The sequence below is a fragment of the Mustela nigripes genome, chromosome 13 (assembly GCF_022355385.1).
Source record: "Mustela nigripes isolate SB6536 chromosome 13, MUSNIG.SB6536, whole genome shotgun sequence".
Lineage (NCBI taxonomy): Eukaryota > Metazoa > Chordata > Mammalia > Carnivora > Mustelidae > Mustela > Mustela nigripes.
Window position 1 is genome coordinate 143,469,892 of NC_081569.1, and position 14,030 is coordinate 143,483,921.

A 14,030-nucleotide genomic window follows, 5' to 3' on the forward strand; every position below is an offset into this window, starting at 1 on the left:
TTTTGAGCTTTTTTTTTCTTTGACTAATGTTTCCCGTAGACAGTAGGAATGTCAGATGCTTTGTTTTTGATGTTTGATAGATTATCCTGTCCACCAACATCGCAGAGAGCTCCGTCACAGTTCCGGATGTCAAATACGGTAAGGCGCCCCGCGTCTGGTGCAGAGGGTCGCTGTAGTGTTTGTGGCGCATCTGCCCCTCGGGTTCGTCGTCCTCCTGCCCGTCTCTTCCCCTCTTCGGAAGAGAGACTTGAGAAAAGGAGGCTCGTACAGTTTCTCTGTGCTTAGACCTCACCACGTCTCCTCCTTGCGGGCATTTTGAGGCTCTTAATGGGCAGGAGGGCCTGGGGCTGCCCCAGGTGGGGCTCTGTGGCTGGAGGGCGGGTGTGGGCAGGAGCTTGGCTGATCTCAGTCACTCAGGTTAGCTTCGTGGGTTACCGTGTCCGCTCGGAGGGAAACCACTCCTGATGCGGTATTCTCTGTCTGGGTCCTCGATGACTTCTTTTTCTAAGTTCCTTAATTCCTAGTTGGAAGGCTGACGGGTGCCAGGCGCCGTCTCCAGGCTGGAGGGGCAGGGCTGGATAAGCCGCAGCCCTGTCTCATGGTGGCCCTCTCTCCTGGGAGAGACAGCCGGTTCCCAGGCTGACAGGTGTCACTGCAGGGACAGCTGGCCGGACAGTACATCAGACAGAGGGTTCCAGCTGTTGGGAAAAATGATGTTGGAGACAGCGTGGTATGGGAACACCTGGCTAAGGAAGTTGTATTTGAACAAGACTTGAGTTGAATGAGGAATGAGCCATGGAAAGACGTGGTTTGGGCTTAGGGAGCGGGTTTGAAGAGAAGCAGGACGTTTGTAGAAGACGGTGTGCCTGGACAGATAAACACGTGAACTTGGGGGAGTGACTGTGTCTCGTCCCTGTGCCAGGGATGATTCTAGGTGCTGGAGAAATAGTAAACAGGCAAAGAGTCTTTGTTCTCAGATAGCTTCAGGGGTGGGTAATTGAAAGACAAAACAGACGTGTAGGACGTGAGCTGATGGTGTGTGGGGGTGCAGGGAGCAGCAGGGAAAGGCGACTGAGGTTGTGGATGGAGTGGCCGGGGAAGGGGTGGAGGTTTGAGGGAGAGTGTTCGTAGGAGGAACAGAGTGTGCAAAGTCCGCCAGCAAGTGCAGGAAGCAGGGAGACCGGGAGAGCCGCGCCAGGTGAGCCGGAAGGACGCGGTTGGGGAAGCGGTCAGGGAGATAAAGCGATGGGCTACCAGGTTGTGCGAGGCCTTCTAGGGCATGTGAGTGAGTTCTGAGCGTAGGCACGACATCGTCTCCAGTTCATCCAGGGACAGACTACACTGGGGCAGAGGGGTGGGGGGCGTTGCGTGAGGAGGGTAGGACTGGTGAGGGCAGGAAGCGGTGGTGTTTTGCAGTGCGATGGTGGGAGGTGTGCCGGGGGGGTCTGCTGGGCTGCGGGAGACACAGATGTAAGGTGGGGACAGCTCTTGCATGTCCAGAGCAGTGGGCCGTGTGGCCTAGAGGCCAGCGGGCCATGGAGGCCGTGCTCCCCAGCGAGTGCCCATGGGGAAGGCGTTGCTGGCGTCTCAGGGTGGGCAGGAATGAGCCGCTGCGGGGGGGTGGGGGCGGCCAGCGAAGTCCTGGAAACCAGATCAGAAGGTTGTGAGGAAGACAGGAGGGACAAGCATGTCGTGCTGATGATGGGTCGAGTCTGAAGAAGACGGGAAATTGGCTCTGGATTTAGCAACATGCGTGTCATTGGTGACCTTGGTCAGAGCAGTTCTGCTGGAGGTCCCAGAGGGCGGGAGGAGAGGGCATCGGAGGCCACGAGGGCAGCACTCGCGAGGCGTTCTGCTGCCGAGGGGAGCAGGGAGACCGGCGGGAGCTGGACGGCAGCTGGAGACCGTCAGGTCCCGGAGGCTGTGGCCGGGGGGCCTTGGAGGGGCTTCCATCAGTTGGGTGTCACAGATGAGGACACTGAAGCCCGAGAAGCTGAGCAGCTGCCCCTTTGGCCCAGATTTGAGCCCGCGCACCCCGGCGCTGCCGTCCTGGGTCCCTCTGGCCACGCTCTAGTGGGTGCCATCTACATGGGCTCTTGCATGGCGCGCTGGGTCCACAGGGCTCTCGTCCTTTCTGTCTGAAGGCTCCCAGTCCCTAGAGGAAAACGTGAGCCTGGGTGGTGGGAGTGGCCCACGCATTTCCAGAGGCTTCCGTAGACGCGCGTTTCGTGTTGCTTTCTCACTGTGCATTGTGATGATGTCGCGCTCTCTGTCAGCCTGGTGTTTACATTCCTTTTTTTAAATGACAGTTATAGATTTTTGTTTGACTAGAACTCTGGTTTGCGACGAAGATACGAATTATCAGAGTCTGCGGTTGAGTTGGGCCTCCAAAACCAGCTGCGACCAGAGGAAAGGTAAGGTGTTCGCGCTCAAACGAATGGGGGCACATTCCCGCGTCTTTGAACGTGTTTGGTATTTGTTCTTTTCACTCTTACGCTGACACTTTCTTGAAACCGGTTCTAACTTTTAAGGACACTAACAGCGCGTCAGACTCCTCCTCTAAACCGCGGCTCTCTGATCGTCCTTGGAATGAGGCGCCAGGGCTTGTACGAGCGGAGAAGCATCTGCTCATCCCAGCACTACTGGTTTTTGGAGTGAATGCAAAAGTGTTTGGGGAAGACTTATGGAGACTGAGTTAATTTTTATAATTTTTAATGAACTTCTGGGAATCCTTCCTTTGACTTCTCTCCAAGTTTGGATCCTTCTCGGGATGTTTTTCCTAAAACAGTTCCGCAGCGTGCTCGGCGTCTGCTGTGGCGTGTGCGTGCTGCTTCCCTGGGGGCCGAGGGTGCGGACACATCTGTCGGTCTGGGGCGGGAGGGCTTTAGCCACAGTGGACGTGCAGCTGTGATGCACTTGGACAGGTTGCTACTGTCACCTGGGGGGGCGGGCCCCAGGGGACAGAGTTCTTGGCAGGGACTGAGCAGTGGCTTGTGTTTTGTTGGAGAACTTCCCGGGAGGGTGGGTGGTGGGCCAGCCCCAAATATCTGTGGGGCAGTGACGCTTCTGCGTCACAGATGGAGGAGAGGGACAGTTACTGAGTGCTTACCAGGTGCCAGGCACGGTTCTGAGTGTTTGATGTGACCCCGTTCGGTCCTCGTCCCGCTCTGTGACGTAGTCCGGGCTGACATCCTCGTGTTCAGTGGCACAGCTGAGACCCAGAGGAGCAGCCATCTGGGCTGCCCTGGCCCGCGGACAGCGGGGGGCTACGGCTGCGTCGGGAACCTGCGCCCCTGCTGCCACCCCTGGGAAGGCGCGCCCAGAGGCGAGACCGAGTGATCGGGCAGCCCCTTCCTCTGGGCAGGAGCAGCTTCTGCTGGGGCACCGTGGGAAAGCCGCAAGTGGAGGTACACCCCTCCCCACCCAGAACTGCCCCCCCGGACGAAAACCCGTGCGCAGAAGACATGACTAGAAATAAACACGTGGAGATGTGGAAGGGATTGTCGTTGGGGGAAGTCTGGAGGTTATAGGATTTTTGGCTTTGGTCTGCTTTTCTGTGTGTTCGAAATTTCTATAATAAAAATTCTTTGTCCTCCGAGAAGCTGCAGGCTGAGTTCACAGAGCCTTCCAGTGCTCGGCCGTGGCATGTGCACGGGGCGCCCAGCCCGGAGCCCCTCGTCTCGGCGTGCCAGGGGCTCCCCCACTTTGATGCTCTGAGCCTTCCAGCTGCATGCAACCCATTTGAATGACATTTTGTAATTACTCTGTGAGGTTTGGGGTGAGGTTCGTGTCTCTGGTTTCAGCACCACAGAATTTCCCCACGCGGTGGCTCCTGCACCTGGTGAGGTTCCGGGGGCACGCTTGTGGCTGCCCGTCCTGTGGGACCCCGACGTGCGCGTCTCCCCATCGGCAGCACCGCTCAAAGTGGGACTCACCTAAAAGTGACAGGTTCCTCCTGCTCTATTTTTTCCTTTCAAGACCATTGGGGTTGTTCTACTTTGTCCTCTGTATGGATCTTAGAGTGCACTTGTCTAGGTCTCCAGGAGCACCATCCTGTGAGCTTGCCGGCAGCTGTGTTACACCCGTGGGTCGGATTGTTCAGAAAGGGGGGGCGGGTTTGTTCTGTTGGGTCTTCCTGCCGCGAGCACAGTGCGTGCGTCTCCGTGTATGGAGGTCGTCTTCATTGTCTTTACTGAGCGATGCCTTGTTTCCAGCATAGAGATCCCAAGTGTTTAATTTTACCTAGATGATTGTAAATGGCGTTGCCTTTTACAAAAAGATTTCATTTATTTATCTGAGAGAGAGCAGGAGTGGGGGTGGGGGCAGAGGGAGAGGGAGAAGCCGAGGCCCCACTGGGCAGGGAGCGTGAGGGGCCGTGGACTTGGGGCTGCATCGGTAGATGCTGGACTGACTGAGCCCCCAGGTGCCCAGCATTGCATTGTTAATTTCGGTTTTTACATGTTCATTACTGAGGTGTAGAAATGTGATAGATTTTTGTGTGTCAGTCTTCTATTCTGTGACTTTGCCAAAGTCATTAATTGGTTCTAGGAGTTGTTTTGCTTTTGTTTTTGGTCATTACCTTGCAGTTTTCTTCTTAGAGGGTCCTGCCGTGTGCACCTAGGTGCAGGCTGGGGGCGGTGGCCGTGCTGAAGTCTGGGCTCTCCCCTCGAGCTCCCGGGCGGGGAGGGGACCTACCCCGATAGAGGGGGGCAGGAGTGCACACGCCCCCTTCATCTTTTCACACTCCACGTGGGGAAGGAAAGCGCCTTTCTGCGCTGCCCCATTTTTTCAAGCAGGAGATTTATTCGGGACACCCCTCCCCCTGACCCCGTTTTGTCTCCTTGGCAGATTTTAGTATGTTTTGGGATAAAGGAGTTTTTACTCCATAAGCGATACAACGGTAAGAGAAGGGTCATGGAATGGTGGCGTGTGAGGGCCAGGCCTGGCTCTGAGCTGTGTGGCTGGGATCCCTCATCTCGTGTGAAGCAGCTGTCGTGACGGTTGCCGTTGCTCCGGCGGAGAGCCCAGGGCACAGCCCAGCCCTGCCACTCGGGGGTGGGGGGCTGCACCCGCTCCCTCCAGCTTGGACTTACTATGACCTTTGCATTAGAAGGAAGAGTCTTGTAGTTGAGATGTTATGATTTCCATTGCATATCGGAACCAATGCTGGTTTAAAGATACGTGTTGGATCTTACGCTGTAGAGTTGACGTCCGCACTCAATCTTCCCGTAGGAGGCCTTGTGACGCCGATTTATTCCAAAGTGCTACCTGACCTGGTCTGCTAGGAGATAACAGAGGTTTTCTTTAATATTTAGTCGTTATTCTTACATATTTAGGCTAATGTTAAGTGATTCATGTCACATGGTACGTGGATGCGTCCCCTTTGCAGGCCGCGCGGGGCGAGTATCCAAAGGGTACTGTTACCGGCTGATCCACAAGGATTTCTGGGACAGCTCCATCCCCGACCACGTCGTTCCGGAGATGCTGGTAATACTCTGGTCATTTGCAAAGTTTATTTTTTGTAGACAGAGCTTTACGGAATCGTCTAAGTAATATAACCTTAGGTGTTCTATAACTTTGACTCCAGAAAAGTCACGTGACCAAACCGGTCTCTAATCTCGGTGCTGGCTGGCCACGCCCTTAGCCCCGGGGCACTATGCTAGGCCTTCCCACTGCAGGTTCCGTTTCTCATGGGAGGGGTGGCTCCTCCTGGGCTCCACAGCCCCGTACAGCCCATGGGGTCGGGGTGGCTGCTGGCTGCCTTTCCTCGGACGCGTCTCTCCTCTCTCCTTCCTCCTCTGCTTCCTCTTTCTCTGCCTTTTCTCTCCCCACTTCTTCCCGGTTCTCTTCGCCCTGCCCCGCCCCGCCTCTCTCCGCTCTACTCTCCCCGTCTCTCCCTCCCTCCTCCTCCCCCATCGGTCTGTCTCCCTCTCTCCCTCCCCTCCCCCTCCGCGGCCCTCCCGCCCTGTCTGTTGGCTCCTCCTGTCTCTCTCCCGCCCTTCTTCTTCTCTCCTCCCCTCTCTCTCTCTCCATCTTCGGTGTTTCTTGACGTTTCTCTCCCCCTCTCTTCTGCTGCTGGGTCTGAGGTCATGAGGGCAGGTTAATTACTTTGTTACTTTATTATTTCTCAATTTTGCTCTTTTCAGCGTTGTCCGTTAGGAAGCACAATATTGAAAGTGAAATTGTTGGACATGGGGGAACCAAGAGCTCTGCTGGCAACTGCCCTTTCTCCGCCGAGTCTGAGCGACATCGAGCGAACCATCCTTCTGCTAAAGGAGGTACGTCTGTCTGATGTACGTCGGTGTTGGGAAAAGCTAAGATTTTGTCGGATAAATTTTAGAAGTTTTGTGATGTGGAGATCTTTAAAGTATTTTGGTTGTCGTAAACGGTAGGCCTTTGCTGGGAAAAGCACGTGTTGTGATGCCGCTTGGTGGTTACAGACTCCACACCCGCTGTCTGCTCCAGGTTTGTTAGCTGTCCTGCGAGGTTCGAGGCTCCCAGCCTTCCGCGGCGTCCCCCCTCCCCGCGGGCTGTGCGCAGGGTTCCCTCGAGTGCCACGGGGAGAGACCCGTGCGCTGCTGCTGAGCGGTGCTCTGGAATCCACCTCCCTGCGCGGCGGAGTCATTGCCGCCAGACGCTGTCTGTCTTCTACGGAGGCCGCGCGATGAGGGTCTGAGCAGCCCCTCGGCTTCTGCGCTCGCTCGCTGCGGTTCCGTCTCCTTCCCTTGCTGGAGACTGCGTTGCCTCCCCGGCGTTGGTCTCGAAGTTGGGCTGCTCTGGCGTTTGCCTTTATTTTGATTCCTGTGTGGGTTTCTGTGAAATACTTTGTCACGTTAAGGAAGTTGCTCCCCACCATGGCATCGTGAGCGACCACGGTGCGGAGTTAGGCGTTTGGTCCCGTATGGTGGCGCCGAGTGCTACAGTGTGGGTAGGGTCACCCCTTAGAGGGAGGGCCACCCCTCTAAGAAACAATGAGCTGTGTTCTCACTTCCTGAGAGCAAATTGAAAGAACTTTTTGGTAGCATTAAGTTTTCCTAAGTCAATTTAGATATCTTTTAGAATCTTAATCACCAGAATTTGGTCTTCATTTCCTGTTTAGACTCCCTGCCTTAAGGGAAAAAGGAGCAAGAAATCATCAGTGCTTGCTAACGGGGCTAATTTATTTCATTAAGGTTGGGGCGCTGGCCGTGAGTGGGCAGAGAGAAGGCGAGAACCCCCATGACGGGGAACTGACCTTCTTGGGAAGAGTTCTAGCCCAGCTTCCCGTTAATCAGCAGCTCGGTAAACTCATAGTCCTTGGACACGTATTTGGATGTCTGGACGAATGTCTTATTATAGGTAAGTGTGAGCCCACGGGACTTTGCTGGAAGGGGGTGGAGCACTCCAACGACCTCCCCGTGTCTTTGTTTTTCTGTTGCTAGCGGCAGCTCTTTCTTTGAAGAATTTTTTTGCAATGCCGTTTAGGCAGCATCTTGATGGATACAGGTACGTAAAATTCATATTTTTTAAAGTCAGTTTGTTCTAATGGTATCGCATGACGCTGTTTTTTATCCACTTGTAGGAACAAGGTGAATTTCTCTGGCAATAGTAAGAGCGACTGTATTGCACTCGTTGAAGCGTTTAAAGTAAGTAATCTCGGTGTGAGCGTGGAAACACCTGCCTCGGGTTGTTAGTCCATTTTCCTGCCTTCGTCCTGTCTCTGCTGAAACACTGCGAGGCTTGTTGCTGGCCGACATGAAAGACCATGTTGGAAGAAGTGGATGGGGGTGAGGGTCCAGTTTTATGAAATTGATTGGAAAAAATTAAATTTGTAAGTTTTCTGTGGTCGAAATGTGTTGAAATGAGACTTTAACAATTTTTAATCAGCTAATGATGCATTGTTTTTGCAATGGGTCCGTCCGTTTGTTTTCAGACTTGGCGGACTTGCAGGCAGAGCGGAGAGCTGCGGCACCCGAAGGTTGGTTGGCTCTTTCCTTCACTGCGGCCGGTGGTACGCGACCCGGGGAGACCGTCCAGGGGTGCTTTTCTTGGCCTGATCACTGTAGGGGACACAGGAGAGCGCCAAGCCTGTCCTCAGAAGGGCAAGACTGTAGCAGTGAGCAGGCCGTCCAAGGGCAAAGAGCCTGCTTTGCTGGCAGTGGACCCTCGCAGAGGCGGCTCTTGGGGCCTGCGGCCGAGGCCGGCTATGTGGCTGGCCTTCTGCCTCCGAGTCCCCATGGTCTTCCGTAGGGTCAGGAGCCCCCTCCACTGCCCGTGCTTTGTGCCTGTGGGTGTGGCCCTCGGGGCATCCGTTCCCAGCTGAGAAGCCTTTGCTTTTGGTGCTGTCAGCTCAGTTTTAGAGAATTCAACATGCAGGCCTCCCTTTTTTTGGGTCAGGTTTTGCTCTCCTTCTAAACTGATTAGTTCCAAAAGACTGTCGATGGGTTTTTGTGTTTAGATTTGCCAAGTCTAGAGGTACCGTTAGAACAGCTACTTATGTTAAGGTTAAAGCTTCCTTTTAAAAAGTCAGCCATGGTTTTTCTCTGGTTGGTGTCCATGTTCTTTTTGACTTACAATTCTGATGACGTAGATGTGTTATGGTAGCCACATTTCTCTATAATTTGTTCATTAACGTTGTGTTGTGCCTTTATTTAAAGGATGAACTTGACTGGGGGCGGTTAAATTACATTCAGATCAAGAGAATCCGAGAGGTGAGTCGTGTGTTTTGTGGGTGTTTGTGCAGGGCCTGGGCTGGGCGGCGTGGTGGGGAGCTCTCTGCCTCCCGTGGGTCTGTGTCCGCAGCACGGCACATGTTCTTGCTGCAGTTTTCATGGTATGCAATTCATGAATATGCATTATTTGCTTTTTATGCAAATGTATGTATTTTTTTTTAATTTTAAAAATTAACATATAAGGTATTACTAGCCCCAGGGGTACAGGTCTGTGAATTGCCAGGTTTACACACTTCACAGCACTCGCGATATCACAAACCCTCCCCAGTGTTCATAACCCCTCCCCCCGGCCACTCTCGGTTTGTTTTGTGAGATTAAGAGTCTCTTACGGTTTGTCTCCCTCCCGATCCCACCTTGTTTCATTGATTCCGTTCCTGCCCCCCAAACCCCCCATGTTGCATCCCCACTTCTTCATATCAGGGAGATCATATGATAGTTGTCTTTCTCCGGTTGACTTATTTCGCTCAGCATAATACATTGCTGCTGTAAGCATTCGGGTGCATGTGCCCCTTCGGATCACTACATTGGTATCTTTAAGGTAAATACCCAGTAGTGCGATTGTGGGGTGGTAGGGTAGCTCTATTTTCAACTTTTTGAGGAACCTCCATGCTGTTTTCCAGAGTGGCTGCACCAGCTTGCATTCCCACCAACAGTGTAGGAAGATTCCCCTTTCTCCGCATCCTCGCCAGCATCTGTCATTTCCTGACTTGTTGATTTTAGCCAGTATGAATATGCGTGTTTAAGTATGATATAGAGTACACGTGTTCTTATAATTTCAAAAGCGATAAAATCATTTGCTCGTTCTGAATATTGTGGACTTGTGCCCGCTCAGATTCTTGATTAGATTTGTGTGTTGAGGGGGTCCCCGAGACCACCCTCGGCTCAGTGATTGGCTAGAAGGACTTTCAGATCTCAGAAAAGCTTTTCTACTTAGGGTTATAGTTTATTGGAGCTAAGGGATACAGGTTAAACACAAGCAGGCGGGGAGTGGGAAAGGGAGCTGAGCAGGGAGCCTGACATGGGACTCGATCCTCGGCCCTGAGATCATGCCCCGAGCTGGAGGCAGACGCTTCGCTGACTGAGCCCCCCAGGCACCCAGGTCCTTACTCATCCACCTGTAATAAGATGACTCTTAATAAATGCAGTGTTTAATCCTGTAAACGTGTGTCTTCCCCATCGTGCACTTGTTTTCCAGTGTGTTCATTGCTCTGCGTGGCACGAGGCCTTTGAGATGTCCCATTTCGGCGTGTTTCCTTAGGTGGCCGAGTTGTATGAAGAGCTGAAGAACAGGGTCTCCCAGTTCAACATGCACGTTGAGCCCCGGCGGCCCGTCATGGACCAGGAGTACACGTACAAGCAGCGGTTCATCCTGCAGGTGCGCTGGGGCCGCTGGACGTCTGTTCTCGTCCTTTCTCTTCGCCGGCCGCCGTGGGGGAGAGAGTGCCCATGCTTCTTTCCGATGCGAATCGGGCCTCGAGAGATCTTAGGCCCATGATGTTCACGCTGTGTTGGGGGAGAGCATAGTTCAAGTTCCGCACGTCTCGGAGCTGGCCCTCTAGCCCAGTGCTGTCCGCAGGGGTGCGTTCTGGAGCCACCAGCTGCTGATGCGCTTTAGGACACGTCCTTGCATTTTGGCTTTTAAGATACTAAAAATGTTCTTAACATAACTCAGCATTATGTAGCTCTTCTCTTACACTGGAAATACTAACTTTAGAGGGTGGGATCAGGCCAGCTTGTTGGACGGGACCTTATAGGGATTGTGTAGAGGGAAGCACGTCCCACAAAGGGGCTTCTGCTTCTGGGTTCCGAGCAGGACCCCGTCTGTCCACAGTAGCAGGCAGCATTGGGTCGCAGGCGGGTGTCTGTGAACGAAGCGGTGCTGGAGGACGGTGTTTTCTGGATGTCAAGTTGCTTTGCGGCTGGGGAGAGTCCTCCCTGAGTGTATGTGCTGGGGGGTTTTGACGGAGGAGGGGCTGTCCGCAGAGGGCTGTGTGGAAGTGCGCACTGGGGGCTCGGGTCTGGGGAGGCGCCGGCCCGCAGAGGTGAGTGTGTCACATAGGGAGGGAGTGGGAGAGCGCGTGCCGTCACTCGCGCCCTCACTCAGCTCGCCGCTGCTTCCTAAGCTTCCCTTGGAGACAGGCTCCTCGAGGAGGACGGGTCCGGAGTGCTTCTGTTGGTGACGGTGAGATAATCAGAATCGTGACTTTCCACTTGATTTGTGGAAGCGCTAGTGTCTTAATATAAATCCTCCTCAGCTTCCAGATGTTCGTGACGTCATTCTGGGAAGAGGCCAGCGGTTCGCGGAGACAGACCCACGAGTCATGTTGCCGCTTCATGAAAGTCTGCTCCTCCCCCAGGTGGTGTTGGCCGGCGCTTTCTACCCCAATTACTTCGCGTTTGGGCAGCCTGACGAGGAGATGGCGGTGAGGGAGCTGGCTGGCAAAGACCCGAAGACCACTGTCGTGGTAGGGGCTCCCCTTCTGTGTGGCTGCCGCGGGTGCCATATCCTTCCCGGGGCTCCCACTTTTACAGGGACCTGGTGGATTTTTTTTCCCCTAAAGTGAATATTATGGCTCAGCTGACCTTTTCACAGACATTTACTTGCTCCTCACTCTGGCTTCCTATTTTGCAGACCTGCCCTTGAAAGAAAGCCTTGAGAAATTATATATTTATGACCAATGTTGATTGATCATGTGCTGTTTTGAAGGATTTAGGACACTTCTCCCTAAGTTTAAGAACTTTGAGCTAGCAATTTCCTTTCACACAAAGTACAGTGTTACTGGTTGGCAGCTTTGTACTGGGATTTAAACTGTCATCCCCAGGCTTGAACGTATTCTAGTAGAATCAGCTAGAGAGCGGGTATTTTTAAATTCATATGTGAGGGCTCCGTGCCCCAGAGTCTAGACTAGAAGGAATGGCATGGAATGGAGTATTCAGAGAACATGTATTTTCAGTGACTCTGACCCGTCACAGGCGTTCGTTTACACCTGAGCGCACGGCGACCTCAGGACACACACCCAGGACGAAGCGTGTGGGGCCTGCGCTTCTGTCCGCCTTCTCGGTTCCCTCGGTGTCCCTGACAGCAGCAGGGGGAGGCCCTCGGCAGACTGGCTGGCGTGCAGTAAGTGCCCCGTGTGCCAGCTTTCCCTGCTGTTGTGGAAGTGCCCACGGTTCCCGAAGAGATGGGTGCGCGGGTCGGGGGTCGCCGATGACCGGCGCACTGTGCAGATCTTCGAAGAGCCTCGAAGCTGCCGGCGCTTAGGCTGGAGACCAGCCGCGGAGATGCGCCTCATATCCAGGGGCGGGGGTTTCGTTTACAAGGTGGTCGTTGGCCTTGTATCGCTGCTGGGGACCCTGCCCTGTGACCTTCAGGGCCTGCTGGGAACCCTGCCCTGTGACCTTCAGGGCCAACCAGGCTCCTTTGCTTGGCTTCCTCGAAGCCCTCGTGGTGCTCTCTGCTGCCCTGTGCCGCTGGAGAAGGAGCCTGAGGATTCTCCTGGAGAATCAGACCTGGAATCAGACCTGGAGCCATGCTTGTCTCCCTCATCCACGAGGCCACCTGCTTGCTAGGCACTTTGGGGGCTACAAACTTGTCTTCCCCGTGAGTGGAAGCCAGACTGGAGCTGGTACTGACCCTGCACTTGCCTGAGATGCCCTTTGTGATGTGCTTCTCTGAGCCTCTCACTGACCCCTCGAGGTGGGGCGAGGTGGGGTTTACCATCAGCTTATTTACGGGTGGTTGAGTCCCAGGGCGACTCCGTCCTTTGCCTCAGGAGACTCGCCAAGACAGCTCAGAGCCTCTCTCATGGGGCCGGGGTAGGTCCTGAGACAAGCAGGACTAGTGGCAGGGGGCAGGGCCTCAGATGTTCTGCCAAAGCCTGGAAACGAGTCACCGAGTCACCGGGACAGAAGGGGGGGAGTGAGCCTTGCGGGGTGGGAGGCATCTGCCCCAGCTCAGTGCGCTGCATTTCCGGCTGTGGTGGTGGGCGCGCCCCGTCCCTAACCTGTGCTGCGCTCCCCGCAGAGCTCCTACTCCTTACGTAGAAAGAATCTTTTAAAGACATGCATTTAGTTAGCTTGCTTACTTGAAAGTTGAATAAAACACAGCTTAGTTTTTCTGTGTTGGATTTTGGATTATTTTAACAGAGAAAGAATGACCTTTTATTTAACATATACTTGTCATTAAAATTTAGTTATAATGTAAAAGTCATCAGTCATTTACCATACCTAACCACAGAGTCTACGTCTTACGGTTACAGACCGTGAATTTCATTTTTGTGAGCTAATGTGCAGCCGCGTTAGCTCACGGACACTGTAACTGTTGGGTTCACTGTTGTGTTCTGTGTTCACTGCGACGCCTGCTCTGATGAACTGCCCCGTGTGTTACAGCTGAAGCACATCCCGCCCTACGGATTTCTCTACTACAAACAGCTGCAGTCTCTCTTCCGACAGTGTGGTCAAGTCAGATCCATTGTCTTTGACGGTGCAAAGTAAGTCGCGTGTTTCTTAGCAGCTGCCATTATGAAAGGGCCATCACGTGTTCAGTGTTTGCAGTAACTAAATCTTAACACCGAGTGCTTGTGGAGATGGGTCCCTGTCCGGGCCACTCCGCATGGCCTCGGAACACAGCTTGCGTTTATCTTGTCCGCACTGATGTATCCTCTTTTTCAACCAGGGGAGCTCCTAGAGGAGCTGGGAGCTTGGTGGTCTGATACCAGGAAGGCTCGGTGGTGCCGTCTGGTGCTGCGGCAGGCGCTTGGAGTGTGAGCCTGTCCTTAGGTTTTCATGGGGTGTCCCTAGTGAGATGTCACTTTGTTGGTCACAGAGACGCCCCAGAGTAGGGTTTATCTGCTCGCATTTCTGGAAGACAGCTCCTGCGAAAACCCGGTCGTATCGCACCTGTTTTAGTCGCAGATACAGGAGACGAGACGGCATGTTTGGAAGTATCACTTTGAATTTTTATTTCCAAGAGGGGTTGCTGATGTGCAGAAAGGACTGTTTACAGTTTTAAATTGAATTTTAGTTTTCAGTTAGAAACTTTCTTCTGATGTTCTATAAACTATTTCACTTATAAAACTGTAAATCTAGGGGGTAAGAAACACGTGCACTCTGGTCTGGACCGATGTCCAGTAATGCACCCAGAGCATGTTCAGTCCCTTTTCTATTTGGGTTAATTTCCTTAGACATTTTAAGTTCTGTTCCTATGATTTAATATTTGATGTTCTTGGTAAGCTGCCTGTGTTTCCCTGGCCCTGTGTGTGCTCGCACGGCAAAGTCATAGCCTGAGGAAGTCTTCCTAAGTTCTTTTAACAACCGTTA

General features: G+C 53.4%; 1 protein-coding gene across 1 annotated transcript in view; it reads left to right on the forward strand.

Moving 5' to 3' along the window:
• Positions 1 to 14,030, forward strand: part of TDRD9 (tudor domain containing 9) — a 100,762-nt gene that overhangs the window by 53,899 nt on the left and 32,833 nt on the right. The window contains exons 12-23 of the mRNA XM_059371361.1: positions 81 to 138; positions 2,310 to 2,414; positions 5,390 to 5,487; positions 6,147 to 6,278; positions 7,173 to 7,338; positions 7,422 to 7,485; positions 7,562 to 7,625; positions 7,913 to 7,957; positions 8,637 to 8,690; positions 9,970 to 10,086; positions 11,069 to 11,176; positions 13,101 to 13,201. Coding sequence (XP_059227344.1) covers positions 81 to 138; positions 2,310 to 2,414; positions 5,390 to 5,487; positions 6,147 to 6,278; positions 7,173 to 7,338; positions 7,422 to 7,485; positions 7,562 to 7,625; positions 7,913 to 7,957; positions 8,637 to 8,690; positions 9,970 to 10,086; positions 11,069 to 11,176; positions 13,101 to 13,201 — 1,112 coding nt within the window. The remainder of the gene's footprint in view (positions 1 to 80; positions 139 to 2,309; positions 2,415 to 5,389; positions 5,488 to 6,146; positions 6,279 to 7,172; positions 7,339 to 7,421; positions 7,486 to 7,561; positions 7,626 to 7,912; positions 7,958 to 8,636; positions 8,691 to 9,969; positions 10,087 to 11,068; positions 11,177 to 13,100; positions 13,202 to 14,030) is intronic.